The 16,841-nt window shown below is 44.4% G+C and overlaps 1 protein-coding gene across 3 annotated transcripts in view; it reads left to right on the forward strand.

The window, feature by feature from the left end:
• Mphosph9 (M-phase phosphoprotein 9) overlaps nucleotides 1-16,841 on the forward strand; it is a 67,469-nt gene that overhangs the window by 36,310 nt on the left and 14,318 nt on the right. For all 3 annotated transcript variants that reach the window (XM_028766161.1, XM_028766162.1, XM_028766164.1), the window contains exons 13-16: nucleotides 1,398-1,445; nucleotides 2,453-2,517; nucleotides 4,582-4,683; nucleotides 16,200-16,334. In XM_028766161.1, the coding sequence (XP_028621994.1) occupies nucleotides 1,398-1,445; nucleotides 2,453-2,517; nucleotides 4,582-4,683; nucleotides 16,200-16,334 (350 nt within the window). The remainder of the gene's footprint in view (nucleotides 1-1,397; nucleotides 1,446-2,452; nucleotides 2,518-4,581; nucleotides 4,684-16,199; nucleotides 16,335-16,841) is intronic.

Here is a 16,841-nt window from a genome sequence, read left to right on the forward strand (position 1 = left end):
CCACACCACCCACGTCCATCATTTTTTAAAACATACTTTTATTTTCAGCCTTGCCTTCTGTTCCTTTCATTCCCTTCTTATGTTTTAATGTTAGGGCCTTTTCTGTATGGAAAGGTGCATTATCTGTTAAGATTGACTTTTTCAAATTAACTAGAAAGTAGCTTTGCTGGGAACAGACTTTGAGTCCTCTGGAAGGGCAACGAGTGCTCTTAATCACTGCACCGTCTCTCAGAATTCCCTGTAACTCCATCTCCTGGAGATACAATGCCTTCCTCTAGCTTCTTCAGATATCTATACATATTCTCCACCCCCTTACCCCCCCTCACCCCCTCCCACACACTAAAGAGAAAAAGGAGGTAGCTTGTAGCCCTGGGCAGGGTGGCTTACTGGTGGGTGGCATCCTTGGAATGGATGTGTGAATGAGGACGAGGGTTGCAGAGCTAACTTAGTTCCTGTAGATCTGTTCTCTTGGGTATATCAGTCTTTGTAGAGACTTCTCTGCCACTTGCCTGCCAAGCCTAGCACCCAGGATCGAGTGTCAGGCAGAATAGGGCAGGGAGGCTCTTAGACAGGAGCCTTAACCTAAGCCCTGTTTTTCCACAGTATGTTTTATATGTGCTTTCACTTGTGCCTGTCAGCCCTGAATGGCAGCTGGTTTGGGCAGTCATCTAGTGTCTCAGGATGTGGCAGGGCCTGGAATTCCCTTGCCCTTGTTTCTGTTACTTTAAAAATCATTTTCCATACTTTCTGCTATAGCAGTGTGTTCTTTCCTCATCTTGGGCTTTTCTGGGGCGTTCAGTGTATAAGGTCTGACTGGCTTCAAATCCTTCTCCCTCATCCTCCTGAATTCTGGCTGGCATTCCAGGGCTGTACCACCATATGTATTTTTAAATAATGTTATGCGCTTTGGCATTGTATTTTTATTGTATAAAATAAATGTAGGACAGTCTAATAAAAATTTAAAAGACAGTACAAATACATTTTACTATTGTGTTGAAGGCTCATATTGCTGTTCTTTTGTTCTGCATTTAAAATTGTCTCAGACTTAAAAGGCTTTCAAACATTTATCAGGAATCGTCACACACCCCCCCTTTTCCAGAACCATTGCTTTTCTGTAGGCCTTTCCTTACTAACCTTGGTAGTTTGAAGAGTGTTGTTCTTTTGTTTCTTTCGAGACAGGGTTTCGCTGCGTAGCCCTGGCTGTCCTGGAACTCACTCTGTAGACCAGGCTAGCCTCAAACTCTCGAACTCAGAAATCCACCTGCCTCTGCCTCCCAAGTGCTGGGATTAAAGGTGTGCGCCACCACCGCCTGGCTAAGAGTGCTGTTCTTTAGTTACCTGTCTAGTTCTGTGTTCAATTCTCTGTTTTTTTTTTTTTTTTTTTTTTTCTTTTGCAGCTCTTAGGAGAGTATGAATCCCTCGGAAAAGAGCACGGGCGAGTAAAGGTAGGGCAGAGGGGTCTGATCTGGGCTTTCCATAGGGCTGTACATAGGTACTGGCTTATGAAGCAAAAGGCCTGGCCCTTCTCGTTTTCCATCAATAGCTGTTTGAAACAGTCTATGTGTTTGTCCTTCCTGTGTTGATTTTTTTTGTTTTGTTTTGTTTTTCGAGATAGGGTTTCTCTGTATAGCCCTGGCTGTCCTGGAACTCACTCTGTAGACCAGGCTGGCCTCGAACTCAGAAATCCACCTGCCTCTGCCTCCCAAGTGCTGGGATTAAAGGCGTGCGCCACCACCGCCCGGCGATATTTTTATTTTCAAATATCTGCCCTACTTGACTCATACGTTGGTGAGATCTGTTAATATACCAAATACTATTGCATGGCTGTTGCATTTGATATGGGTTGAGAAGAAACTGGGCAGAAGAGTTTATCGCATATACTCAGATGACCATCTATTCTCTGTAGGTGTACAGTTAGAATTCTCAAAGCAGTAGTTGTTACGGGGTAGTAAAAATCTATCCATTGTATCTGAATTCTTAGCTGAGGCTCTGTCATATCTGGTCTCAGTGAGTCCCCACAGTAATGCTGTAAGTGCTTCCAGCCAGTCCACTGAATGCAGTAGGGGTTATGGATTTGTAAGGTTAGTGGACCCTCTGGAGCTACAGTTGGGACTGAGTTCATCATGCCTGCACATCATTGAAGGTTTTTGTTGTGCGGTTCTGCTAAGCTTTCAGTCACTTTTGTATCTAACATAGATCCCTCTTACTGCTTGCCTCTAGTTAGGCAGACACTGGGCTGCATCTGTTAGTCCCTGGGAGAGGACAGGGTTTATGCTGTCTCTTCCCCCTTGAGTTGCCAGATTGGTTCCACGGCTCAGACCATCCTGGCCGAGTTCCATTGCAGTTAACAGCTAGCTGTTTAGCCTTACATTTGCTTTATATTACACTTTTTGAAGTAAAAGGTTCTACCCGCATGCTTATCTTCAGTTATGTAAATTCTTTCTCCCCCTAGGATACATTAAACACAACTGAGAACAAATTGCTTGATGCATACACTCAGATTTCTGACTTGAAAAGGTAAGTGTCCGACTAATAAAACGCATGGCTTATTGTTGTTTGTGTTCATATTGACAGTGAGGAAAAGAAATTCTCTTGAGGACTTTTAAAGTCATTTGTGATCTAGTTGTAGCCTAATCTTTGGACATGTAAATGCATTCCATTTTAGCTTAGGAGACGTTTTAGTGATTAGAATATACTGGTGATTGGGTCTTAGGTACAAGCATTTCTGCAGACATTTTTTCGTTTTGCTTTTAATGTAATGAGAAGTCTAAATGAAGTCTGATCACAAATGATCCATACTGTGAATGATTTAGAAACATCTAAGTTAATCCCAGCACTTGGGAGGCAGAAGCAGGCGGATTTCTGAGTTCGAGGCCAGCCTGGTCTACAGAGTGAGTTCCAGGACAGCCAGGGCTACACAGAGAAACCCTGTCTCAGGGGAAAAAAAAAAAAAAAGAACCATCTAAGTTAGGGCTGGAGAGATGGCTTGGTGATTAAGAGCACACACCACTCTTCCAGAATACCCAAGTTCCATTCCCAGCACCATGGGCGGTGCATTGCAACCTTCTGAATAACGTGTAAATGTGCAAACGATTAAAACTAAATCCTTTAAAAAGGGAATATCTAAATTGGCCTCCAAGGGTACTTTTTTTTTTTCAAGACAGAGTTTCTCTGTGTAGCCCTGGCTGTCCTGGAACTCACTCTGTAGACCAGGCTGGCTTCGAACTCAGAAATCTGCCTGCCCCAAGGATACTTTTTATAGTTGTGTTTGGGTCAAATCCAACTCCAAGGTTAGAGAGTCACTTTAATCTGAAGGGTTACACAGAAAAGAGCAGCAGAGAGTCTCAATTTGCCACCTGCCTGATTCATCCACTCCTTACGACATGGAGAGCGTAAGTCATGTTAGAGCTGTTTCTTCCCAAGCTTGCCGCATTCCCTCAGCCATCCCGCTGGTCCCTGTCCCGCTACCTCCCCCCCCCCCCCACACACACACTGTTTTAAAGAATGGAGAGAGGGGCAGCAAACTTGATCACTCTCCCAGATCCCACAAGGTGGCAGGAGAGAACTGATGTCTCAGAGTCAGCTGGCCTCTTCTACATATACATGCCTGAAAAACACACACACACACACTGAAATAAATGAATTAAATCAATAAATTAAAAAGAGAAAAGAAAAGAAAAGGAAGGCCGTGCTAACTGGAAACAGTTGGCTGGGTCAGTTATCTTCTAGTGAGAAAATTGAAAGCAGCATTTATTCTGAACATGGTACAAATGGGATGAATTGCTCCTCATCTCTGGGCTGAAAGTTGTTGAGAATATTTTATTTTTTATTATGTATTTAATAGATTGTGTATTTTAATTAAAATATTAATGAAATAATAAAATATATTATATTAAAAATATAATATAAAATATATTATATAAATAATATATAAAAATAATATATAATAATATATTATATATAATAATAAAATAATATATAAAATATATTATATAAATAAATAAAATATATTATATTAAAATATAATATATTTATTATATATTTAATAAATATTCTCATTTATTAAAAGAGCCTTTGCCTCTTTTAAAAATCAAGATGCTATTTTTTTTTTTAATTTAACTTCTGTCCTTCATGGTTCACAGAAGGCTGATTGTCCTTTTTTTGTGGTTGTAGTCTGTGAGGCGCTGCTCTGCAGTGAGCCCGCTCCCAGTGTGTCTGCTTCCTCGTTATCTCTGCTTCCTTTGTTTGTTTCTGACAGAGTTTCTCTGTGTAGCCCTGGCTGTCCTGGAACTCACTCTGTAGACCAGGCTGGCCTCGAACTCTTGAACTCAGAAATCCGCCTGTCTCTGCCTCCCAAGTGCTGGGATTAAAGGCGTGCACCACCACCGCCTGGTTGCTTTGTTTTGTTTGTTTTGTTTTAACTTTTCAGAGTTGATTGGTGCCATTTTACTATGAAGGAGATTTGTGAGCAGCAGGTTATCATTGCCTTCCAGAAGAGGGACGTAAAATTAAGTCACATCTGGTAGTGGAGCTGCGTGTTGAGTCTGTTTCGAGGTGTTTAATACTCTGATTTTGACCTAGGATGATCTCAAAACTTGAAGCTCAGGTGAAGCAGGCAGAGCACGAGAGTATGCTGAGTCTTCGCCAAGGCACTAAAGCTCCCACGAGGCCATCCCGGGCCAAGTAAGTGACTCCATCAGTGTCCCTGCAGGGTGACTTTCTGTTCATCAGGAAGCCGGCAGTGAATTATCTGTAGTCTGAGATGTACATTAAAGTCACAATTACTGGATGTCATCCGCATCCCTAGGAAGAAGCTTTTTTTTTGTTTGTTTGTTTTTTGTTTTTCGAGACAGGGTTTCTCTATGTAGCCCTGGCTGTCCTGGAACTCACTCTGTAGACCAGGCTGTCCTCGAACTCAGAAATCCGCCTGCCTCTGCCTCCCAAGTGCTGGGATTAAAGGCATGCACCACCACCGCCCGGCGGAAGAAGCATTTTTGAAGATAAGAAAAGCAGAGTCAGGTGGAGTGAGAGCTTTGGGCAAACATCGTGTTCCTGATGCTGTCCCTACCACTCTCCGTGTGATCATAAGCATAGCTCCTGCTTTTTACTCCTTTTCATGTAAGCAGCTTTCCAAAAGACTTATTTCCGTCTTGGGCAGTTATGTAGACTTAAGTTCAGAAGCAGGTGTGGGATTCCTGGAGCTGGAGTTACTGCTGGCTTCGAGCCATCGGATGTGGGTGCTGGGAGCTGAACTTGGGTCCATTGCAAGAACAGTGAGCTCTGAGCCATCTCTCCAGCCCTAAGCAGTTTCTAATGAGAGTTATATATGGGACTATTTTTCTCAAGTGTTTCTTCTTCATATTTGCCATCATTTTCCTGCTTGGCTTTCCATTCTTCTTGTTGTCTTGGTCCTTTTACTGAGGTAAATGTTCATGTGGACAGTTGTACCGTTAGCTCACCCCACCCCACCCCACCCCCAGTTAATGTGAGTGACAGCCAGGCATGGTGGCAGCATGTCTTTAATATCAGCATTTAGAGTTAGAAGCAATTGGATCTGTATGAGTTTGAGGCGATTCTGGTCTACATAGTAAGTTTCAGGCCAGTCCTGTCTCTAAAACAGCACAGTGACAAACACAATGTGAATAGCTCATTCCTTTCTATAAGCTGGATGGATGACTTTGCCAGTCTGTTGACCTTTGTAATGTCCTCCCACGACCGGAACTCTGTCATCTTTCTTACGGGCGTAGGTTGACATTGTCTTGTTCTCTGCATCTTTGAGAAGAAGGGAAACAGTCTCTTGAAGTGGCACCCGCCTTTAATCCCAGCTCTTGGGAGGCAGAGGCAGATGGATCTTGAGACCAGCCTGGTTCACAGAGTAAGTTCACGGACAGCCAGAGCTACATAGTGAGACCCTGCCTCAAAAAAAAGAGGAGGAAGAAGAAGAAAGAAGAGGAAGAGCAAGAAGAGGAGAAGAAAGAAACGGAGGGAAACAAGAAGAAAGGAAAGAAAGCCTTACAGAGTGTGAGAAGCAGCCTTGAGTTCTTTTTACGGTTCTTGCTTCAGTTAGAAGTTGCAAAGGGATGGAGCTTCATCTTAGCAGCTGCCCCTCAGTGACAGTTGCAAAGGGAGCAGGAGTAATTACCTATGAGAGCAAGATACTGGATTGGAGCACAGTTTAAATCCTTAGCACTGAAATCCAGTCATTGTATATATACTCTTTCTATTTACTTACATTCCAAATGCTACCCCTCCTCCCGGTCTCCTCCTCCTGAGACCCTCCCCCACTCCCCTCCTCTGAGGGTGGGGCAACCCCTGCATATCCCCACACTCTGGTGCATCAAGTCTCTTCCAGAGTAGGTGCATCCTCTCTCTCACTGAAGCCTGACAAGGCAGCGCTGTTGGGGAATGGATACCACAGTCAGACTACAGCTTTAGGGAGAGCTTCTGCTCCAGTTGTTGAGGGGCCACATGGAGACTGAGTCGCATGGCTGCTATATAGAAGCCGGGGGCCTCGTTCCAGTCCGTGTGTGCTTTGGTTGGTGGCTAAGTCTCTGAGAGCTTCCAGACATCCAGGTTATTTGACTCTGTTGGTCCTCCGGTGGGATTCCCATCCTCTTCAGGGTCTTCAGTCCTTCCCACAGCTCTTCTATAAGAGTGAGTCTCCAATCTCAGTCCAACATTTGGCTGTTGGGTATCTGTGTCTGTTTCAGTCATCTGCTGGGTAGAGCCTCTCAGAGGACAGTTAAGCTCGGCTTCTGTCTGCAAGCATAACAGAGTATCATTAATAGTGTCAGGGACTGGTGCTTGCCCATGGGATGGGTTTCAAATTGGGCCAGTTACTGGTTGACCATTCCTTCAGTCTCTGCTTCATCTTTGTCCCTGCATTTCTCTTAGACAGGACAAATTTGGGGTCAAAAGGTTTGTGGGTAGGCTGGTGTCCTTATCCCTCCACTCGGGGTCCTGCCTGGCTACAGGAGGTTCCATGTCCCCACTGTTAGGCTTCTTCACTGTTGGCTAAGGTCACCCACATTGACTCCTGGGAGGCACCCTTCCTCCCAATCTCAGGTCTCTGGGACTTCCTAAAGATTCCTCCTCCCCCACCCTGGCAGCTGCAGGTGTCCGTTCATCCTCTTGACCCTCTAGGTCTCTCTCCTGGGTATATGCTCAGGAGTGGTACAGCTGAGTCTTCAGGTAGAACTATTTCCAACTTTCTGAGAAACCACCAGATGATTTTCAGATTGCTTGTACAAGTTTGCAATCCCAGCACCATTTGTTGAAGATGCTTCCTTTTTCCATTGTATTGTATGGTTTTGACTTCTTTGTCAAAAAGATTCTACCAGAGAACTTCTACAGCTGATAAACAACTTCAGCAAAGTGGCTGCATAGAAAAGTAACTCAGATCAGTAGCCCTCCTTTATACAAATGATAAACAGGCAGAGAAGGAAACTAGGGAAACAGCGCTCTTCACAATTTCTACAAGTAATATAAGTATCTTGGTGTAACTCTAACTAAGCAAGTGAAAGAGCTGTATGACAAGAACTTCAAGTCCTTGAAGCAGATATCAGAAGATGGAAAGCTCTTCCATGCTCATGGATAGGTAGGGTCAACATAGAGAACATGGCCATCTTACCAAAAGCCATCTACAGATGTAGTACAATCTCTGTCAGAATTCCAATACAATTTTTACAGACCTTGAGAGAACAATTCTCACCTTCATATGGAAAAACAAAAAACCAGCAATAGCCAAAACAATCCAGAACAATAAAAGAACTTCTGGAGGTATCACTGTCCCTGACCTCCAGCTGTACTACCGAGCAATAGTGCTAAGAACTGCATGGTATTGGTACAGAGACAGGCAAGTTGATCAATGGAATCGAATCGAAGACCCAGAAATAAGCTGACATTTTATCTTTTGTTAATGGAGAGACCTTTGGGGATGGGTCTATATTAAGCTGTGGTTTTCTGCTTTAGTTTTCAAGAATTATCTTACTGTAATCTTTGGTTTAGTTTTTGATTTTGAGACAGTTTTATATTAGCCTTGGTTTGCCCAGTACTTACTCTGTAGTTCAGGCTGGCCTCAAGCTTGCAGTGGTCCTCTCCTCTCTGCCTCCCAAATTCTAAGATGACAGGAATGCACTACCCTGGCACAGTGTTAGCTGGATGGAACATTTACAGAAGAAGGCTTTAACTATTAGAATTCAGTTTTTAATATGATTTTGGTATAAAGTATATTAATAAGTTCATTTATTTCATAGTGGTGTCTGTCAGAAATGAAGCTGTAGTTTCTAACCTTCCTAAGCTGTGATTGTTCAAACACTTTCTGTATCTTTGTTGAGTAATCACAATAGAATGTAATGGATTCTTGTATTTAAAAGAAGAGTTAGAGGCTGGAGAGGTGACGTGGTAATTAAGGGCACTCCCTACTCCAGAGAACCAGTGCTCAATATCCATGTTGGCAGTGAACAATCACCTGTAACTCCAGCTTTGGGGATATGATACCTTCTTCTGAACTCCATGGGATCTACACGCATGTGCACAAGCTCCCACTCACCAACACACATATACCTATAATTTAAAAAATGCTTTTAAAAATCTTTTTTTAAAACATAGAGAAATATTAGTGCTATGCTATGTCTCAGCAGCTAAAGACAATTACCACAAAGTATGAGCCCCCGAGCTTGAGCCCTCATGGTGGAAGGAAAGAACCAATTCCTAAACGTTGTTGTCTGACCTCTGACTTCTACATGTGACCATGACAGACATACATACCTACTGTCACAGTAAAAAGAAATCAATAAATCTTGGGAAAGAACATTTAGCCAGCTGTAGTAATGTATACACTTGCAGTTCCAGCTCCTGGGAGATAGATGCTGGAAGATCAGTTCAAGGGCATCCTTGGCTCACAGCCTGCTTGACACTAAGCCTGGAGTATGTAAGACCTTGTCTCAAACAAAAAAGCCTAAATTAAACCAGAAAAAAGGAACCAAAGGTAAAACTGAATTTTTGAGAGCAAGCAAAAGAAGAGGCATAAAGTTTGGGGTTCGAGAACCCTTTTGTGGGTGCCGTGCAAGGTGCTGGGGTAGTGAGGGCCTGTGCTTTCATATTGTTGTAAGCAGGAGGCAGAGCGAGCATGTGACCTGCAAGGGTCTGACCCCAGTGACCTTTTCCCACCAGCTAGGCCCCATACCCCTAAGGTCCCATAACCTTCCCAAATAATACCAGTATCTCAGGACCAGATGTCAAAACACATGAGCCCGTAGGGGACATTGCATTCACGCCATGATACATGGCTCAGATAGTCACAGCAAGAAGTCATGTAGCCCTAGGTGACATGGTGGATTAATCATAGATGGCTTTCTAAGTTATTGTCAGGTGTTTGGATTCGGAATTCTTTACTTCCTTCTTTATATGGGTTCTAGGAATGACCGAGTCACTAGTCTTTGGGGTAAGTGCTTTATCCACTGACTCACCTCCCTGGCCCTGAAGGTTTTGTAGAGTGAAACAATGCCACCTGACTTTTGTACATGCACAGTTTCTGCCCCGAGGAAGAGATGAATTAGGCCGTTTAGTGCTAGGAGAGCAGGGCTCTGGGTATCTGGGGTCTGTAAGAATGGTGGTTGAGGGCCAGGGAGGCAGCTCAGTGCACTCATGGCTGAAGAAGAGAATCAACTTCCAGAAGTTGTCCTCTGCCTTCTACACACACCACGGCATGTCTGTGCACACACAAAGTAAAGAAATGTAATATGATTTTTTTTTTTATAATTACAAGAAAAAAAGAGTTTAGAAGGTTCTGGAGGTGGAATCCGTAGAACATGGTTGTATATTGGCTGATGAGACAAGAAAGGGACAGCTTGGGCTGGAGAGATGGCTCAGTGATTAAGAGCACTGACTGTTCTTCCAGAGGTCCTGAGTTCAATTCCCAGCAACCACATGGTGGCTCACACCCAACTATGGTGGGATCTGATGCCCTCTTCTGATGTGTCTGAAAACAGCTGCAGTGTACTCACATAAATAGAATAAATAAGTCTTTAAAAAAAAGAGAGAGAGATAGCTCAGAACACATGAAGATATCAGACTATCATGAAGATTTTTGCTTGTGATTTACATGGACTTGAGGCAGAAATCAAGCAGGCAATTGTAAATGTAGACTTGGCGCTCAGAACTCCTAGCCTGGAGTACCAGTGTTGGAGCCAGTTATTCCAGAATGGCGCTTGCCGGATTGATAGGAATTGAGCGTCAGTAGGAGTGGGTGCAAGACAGAGCTCTCAGAAACCCTGCTTTCTTGTTGGGTAGAGAAGTTTGGCAAAGGAGCCAGAGAAACAGCTGCTGCAAGTGAGGGGGTTACTGAAGCAGCCACAGTCACTGAGTGCTGCTGAGACATCGGGCAGTAAGGACTGAAACAGCCTGCTGGATCTACAAGCCGGTAACTGTGTTGACTCAGGAGTGTGGAGAGTGAGAGACAGCCTATATGTCTAGCACCTAGAAATGCATACGTTGTGCTGTGCTTATTCAGTGTGGCAGTATATGATGGGAAAGGCTTGGCAGGTTGCAGCCTTTAGGCCAAAGCCTACCTACACCATCGTTTTTTATGATATGTAGGACTGAGGAATTTTTAATGTTTTTGGCAGGGCTGAGGCCTGTGTGACTCAGTTGGTAAAGCTTTTGCTTTACAAGCGCAAGGGCCTGAGTTCAAGCCCCAGAACTTATGGAAATGCTAGATGTGGGGCTAGAGAGATGGCTCAGCAGTTAGAGCACTGGCCGCTTGCTCTTCCAGAGGACCTGGGTTCAATTCCAGCACCCACAGGATGGCTCACAGTCATCTGTAACTCCAGTTCTAGGGGATCTGACACCATTTCTGGCCTCCAGGGACACCAGTCATGCATGTGATGCATAGACAGACAGACATGCAGGCAAAACATCCATACCTATAAAATAAAATAATAAAAATAGTAATACATCTAAAAAATATCCCAGCACTCAGGAGGCAGAGGCAAGCAGATCTCTGTGGCCAGTCTGGTATACAGAGTGAGTTCAGGACAGCCAGGTCTATTACACAGAGAAAGCCTGTCTCAAAAACTTAAGTAAGTAAATAAATAAAAATTAAAAAGGCCAAGTGTGGCTGGGTAATGGTGGTGCATGCCTTTATGCCTTTAGCACTTTTGAGGCAGAGGCAAATGAATCTCTGTTGAGTTTGAGGCCAGCCTGGTCTACAGATATAGTTCCAGGACTGCAAGCTCTGCCTCTACCCCCACCACACATGCATGTGCGTGCGCACGTGCGCGCGCGCGCGCGCACACACACACACACACACACACACAAGCCAGGTTTGATAGTTTTAATCCTAGCACTGGAAATTTGGAGATAGGAGGATCCCTGGTACTCACTGGCTCTCAGCCTAGCCAGTGAAAGACCCTGTCTCAAAGGAGGTGGACAGCCTCTTCTGCGGGTGACATCATGAGTCTTCTTGTATCCATGTAGACAAACGGACACACATGCATAAGAGATATTTGGGGCTAGACATTTAATCCCAGCACCTAGAAGGCAGAAACAGGTAAACCTCTGAATTCAAGGTCAACCTGATGTATACAGTGAGTTCCAGGCCAGCCAGGACTAAAGGGCTAGATTGTGATGTTGTAGTAAGAGGGAAAAGAGCAAAGTGAGCTCATTCATTTGCATATCACTCCCTGTTTCTGCATGACAGCAACAAAGTTGAGTAGTTTTTATTCTTCTGCCTTTTGTAGATAACGGTATTAAAATATCTCATCTGGACTGTCATGGGGTAATTTTAACAGTAAAATATAGAACAGTGAACTAGTTAATAAAGAAATAGAATTTTTTTTCTTTTCAGAGTGCTGGTGACCGGGGCTGGGAAGATGGCTGAGTGGGTAAAGGCCTTTGCCACCAAGCCTGAAATGAGTTTGATCCCTGGATCCACCTGGTGGAAGGAGAAAATTGGTTCTGAGTTCCACAAGTGCTCCATGACATGTGCATACCCCTCCCGATAAATACATACAGACCTATATAGACAAAGTAGATTTCTAAAAAAGAAAACTGAGGAACATTTATCTGGGAAATAGTTACTAGGGTCTTTCTATGTCAGTTATCCATTCCCGTTGTAAGATAACCATGTGTTCTTTTATGTCTATACCAAGTCAAGCTGCTGTGCTTTCCAGGTAAGCCGTAACCGTTTCTTACATGATTCATGAAGTAATCTGAAAATATTACAACAAAATCATTAAAGTGCTGGTGATGGGACCCAGGGTCTGGAAAATGCTAGATAAAGTGTTAGCAATGAGCTACACCTTCCTGACCTTCAGTAGCAAATAATTAACGGCAGCTCCAGCATGGACCATAGTTCTGATCTTAAAAATGCAATCAAAATCTTAAAACCGCGAACAGGAATGCTGAGCGCAGTTGAAAACCATGTCTGCTGTGAGCAGGGAACTATGGGACTGAAGAGGCTCAGCAGCGCTTTCGTTGTTTGTAGTGAAAATCTAAGGGGCATAGAACAAAGTGAAGACCTTACGCCCAGTATCAGTGCATTGAGCCTTACCCGTACGTACATCCACACGTGCTTGAAACCTTTAAGAGAAATGTCTACATTTTTAAACTGTGTGTGCATGCACATGGACTTGCCGCTGCTTATGTGTGGAAGCCAGGGGACAACTTTCAGGAGTCAGTTCTCTTCCCACCATATGATTTCCAGGATCAAACCCAGGTCTCAGGTTGATGGCAAACACTCTTTCCTACTGAGCCATCTCAAAGGCTTGTTCTCGTGCGTGCGTGCGTGTGTGCATGCGTGCGTGCATGCATGTGTGTAATTCAATGACAGCAGAAATAAAGGATGAGTGTTTAGAATACAAAAGATCTACCAGAACTCAGTAAGAAGGAGACAATTTCCTCCACAGAAAAAGGGAAAACAGATGTGAAGCTGCACAGAGAAAGAAATCTAAGCAGCTAATAGCAATGAGAAGAGACTCATTTTCCTAAGAAATCGGGAACCTGCCAGATAAAATGACAGCACGTACCATTTTTGTCATCAGACAGGCCAGACTTAATTCATTCCAAAGTTTGGCAAAGATGAAGAAAGGAACTCACACATACCAATGGCCGCCTACAGGTTGCAGTGGTGCTTGTCTAGAGGACTGTTTGATAGTAGCCAGAAGGACTGAAGGTGATGGATACATCCCAAATTTCATAGTTGTGCTTTTTGATATTTGCTTTAGGTTAATTCTCCCATGTGCTAATTGTAGCATTGTTGAAACAGCACTCACCACCAGGAGACAAACTCGGCCGAGTGCATGCAGACTAGAGAAGTGATTGACAGCCCTGCACGCCAGCATGAATAAACCATGAACATACTGTTGAGGAGAAGCATTAAAGGGTGTGGATAGCATGCCCTTGTTTAACAAATGCAGCTATACATATGTATACAATGTTATGTCTCACAATTAAAAACAAATATGGCTAAGATCTAAGCATCTGTTAAGGCTGAGAGTAGGTAGGTGGGCGCTTGTTGTAGTAGTCTCTGTAATTTTCTAAGAATGTTTGAAATGTTTCTTAATTTAAAAATTGAGGGAAAAGGGCTCTGCTCTGTTGCTCAGTGGCAGAGAGCCTGTGTAGCAGTGAACAAGGCCCGGGGACAGCTTCAGGCTCACCAGGAGATCCTTTGGAAAGGACAAGAGTGACCTGGGGTTGCAGTGAAGCCTAGCTTAGCAGTGACCTTAGCCTGGCAGGTTAAGAATGACATGAGCGGAGAGGAAGATGGTGTGTTCTCTTAGGGCTTGCTTCTTATCTGAAGTTGGACGTGAGGTTATCTCCCGACTGAAGGCCACGGTGAAGAGCTGTTACAGAGTCAGAGCTTGCTGATCAAGGGGAGGAATGTCCAGGATGGAGTTGATCAGTAGGCTCAGGCAGGTGAGATAGGTTTGTTCAGCAAAGCTCAGCCACGGAGGATGGACAGGAGTAAGGCCACTGTTGTCAGTCAAGCTTGAGGTTTTACTTCCGGTCAGATAGTGAGAGTTGGAGTCAGGGTTGTGAATAGTTGAGGTGGCGGCCATGCATTCCAGAGTGGACAGAGGAACTGGAGAAGCTGGGATGATTGGTGAGCTGGGAGATCCTGGGCTTACTAGCTGCTTGCTGGGATGGTGCTTGGCAGCAGCAGGAACAAAGGTGGGGGAGGAATTGGAGTGTTTAGTTTCCTTAGAGCTGTGACCTCTGATTGTGACAGAGTCTAGTCATATCCTTGGAGGTAGATGACTTTGTAGACAGAATCACTGGGTCTAGAGGTCAAGGGTAGCTCTGGAAGTTGCCTAGTATGGTGGTGACTTCAGGCCTGGAGATGAGATAGGTTTGTGCTGGTTAATTTTGTCAACTTGACGCAAACTGCAGTCATCAGGAAAGAGGGAACCACAACTGAAAGATGCCTCTATCAGCTTGGCCTCTAGGCAAGTGTGCAGGGCATTTTCTGATTGACATTCATGTGGGAGGACCCAGCCTACTGTGGGCAGTGCCACCCCTGTGCAGGTAGACGTAGGGTATAATATAGAGGAGAGCTGGCTGTACTGGAGCCTGGAGAGCAAGCCGGTAAGCAGCACTTCTCCATGATCTCTGCTTTGTTTCCTGCCTCCGGGTTACTGCTGGAGTCCTACCCTGGCTAAGTAGACCAGGCTGGCCTGGCACTCAGAGATCTGTGACCTCTACATCCTGAATGCTAGAGTTTAAGGCATGGGCTACCACACTCTGCTCTGGTTCAAAGTCTAGTATAGGGCAGGGTTTGACTAGATGAAAACCTTGACAAACTGAGCTTCTTTTAAACATTATCACTATTTACATGTTATTTATTATTTGAGTAAGTGATGTGAACCTTGGGGAAGCGAGGTTTTTGGTTTTTTTGTTTGTTTGTTTTGTTTTTTGTTTTTTGTTTTTTTTTTGTTTTTCCAGACAGGGTTTCTCTGTGTAGCCCTGGCTGTCCTGGAACTCACTCTGTAGACCAGGCTGGCCTCCAACTCAGAAATCCACCTGCCTCTGCCTCCCAAGTGCTGGGATTAAAGGCATGTGCCACCACTGCCCGGCTAGGGAAGTGAGGTTTTAAAAAGTAGTTTGTGTTTTATTTATTTGCCATCATCTTATGTATGTGTGTGCCTGTGTACATGTGTGTGTGTGCATGTGTATGTGTACATGTGTGCAAGCAAGCATGTGTACATGCATGAGTGTGCATGCATGTGTGCATGTGCTTGTGTATGCATGTGTGTACATGTGTATGCATGTTTTTGTGTGTGTGTGTGTGTGTGTGTGTGTGTGTGTGTGAAGGTCAGAAGACAATTTGCCAGAAGATTCCTGGGGCTGGAACTCCATATATAGACAGAGGAAGCGATAGTGAAGCCTGTGCCACTGGTATTGAAGCCACTCTGAGAAGTGGATAGCAGCATGATACTTGTGACTGCTATACAGGAGAATGCAGGCAGTGTTTGTAGGGAATGGGAAAGCAGCCGTGCTCTATGTACTTACTCTGAGCTAGTCTAGAGACAAGGGGACCAGTGTGCTAGAATGCAGGTAGGGGCTGTGCAGAGCCTTGACTCTTCTTTATCTTAGGGAAATGTTCAAAAGTTCAGCTAAATCTTAAAACCTTAAAATAGCCAGGTGGTGGTGGCAGCACACACCTTCAATTCCAGCACTTGGGAGTCAAGAGTTTGAGACCAGCCTGGTCTAAATAGCAAATTCCATGACAACCAGGGCTACTACAGAGAAACCATCTCAAAATCCCCTCTCCCCTCAAAAAAACCCAAACAAACCCCAAAACCAAAAAGCAAACAAAAACACAAAACCACAACACAACCCCTTAAAATAGAATTCATTTTTAAAGCATGAGTTGTCTATACATGGTTTCTAAGTTACTGTGCAACTATGAAAATCAAACTTGGAAATGGGTTATTTTGATATAAATATTTGGTCTAAATTGAAGTGGTTAAGAGCACTGGTTGTTCTTCCAGAAGACCAGGGTCCAAGTCCCAGCACCCTCATGGGGTCTCACAGTTATCGGTAACTCCAGTCCTCAGGAACTGACGTCCTCTTCCGGCCATGTTGAGTACCGCACACACGAATGGTGCAAGAGAAAATGTTCACCCTCTTTTCATACATATAAACTTTCTTTAAAGTGCAAACCTTGTGATGCTGTGGAATGTTTCTTATCCCCACAGCACACTAGCCACCTCGGATGTCAGCAGGAGGAAGTGGCTGATTCCAGGAGCAGAGTACTCCATCTTTACTGGGCAGCCTCTGGACACCAGGGACAGGAAGACAGATAAGCAGCTGGAGGAAACCGATGTTCCCGGGTGAGCTAATGGCAGAGGTCAGCTGATGACGCTTCTGTAGAGATGCAGCTGGCTTGAGTAGAAGAAATAGTCAATGTAGACTGTGATGGGGGCGGGGAAGATGAGAAACGGTTCCTGTCTTGGGATTTCTGCCTTCTCTTTGAAGTTGAACTCGAGGTTCTTCCTGGATTGTGAAAGCCAGGATGGAGGGCTGGTGGAGAGTGGACAGGGTGTGAATCAACTGTCTTGCAGAGGTTGGGATTGCTAATTATGGAAAGGGGAGGTGTCCACTCAAGGTAGCGTTGACGAGTAGATGCAGTTGATGAGTAGATGCAGCAAAGTTCAGCTGTGAGCGTGTAGACAGGACGACTTGATTGCACACCTGATCCTCTGCTTTTCACTCCCATGTGCTGAGACTCCAGCAGGCGCCCCCACATCCACTGTTGATCTTTTACTGTCTTTATCTCTTAGAGCCTAATTTGTGTGGTTTGGTTTTGTTTTGTTTTTTGCTCACATCATAAGCTCTCT

This window comes from Grammomys surdaster, unplaced genomic scaffold, assembly GCF_004785775.1.
Source record: "Grammomys surdaster isolate TR1022 unplaced genomic scaffold, NIH_TR_1.0 166, whole genome shotgun sequence".
Taxonomy (NCBI): domain Eukaryota; kingdom Metazoa; phylum Chordata; class Mammalia; order Rodentia; family Muridae; genus Grammomys; species Grammomys surdaster.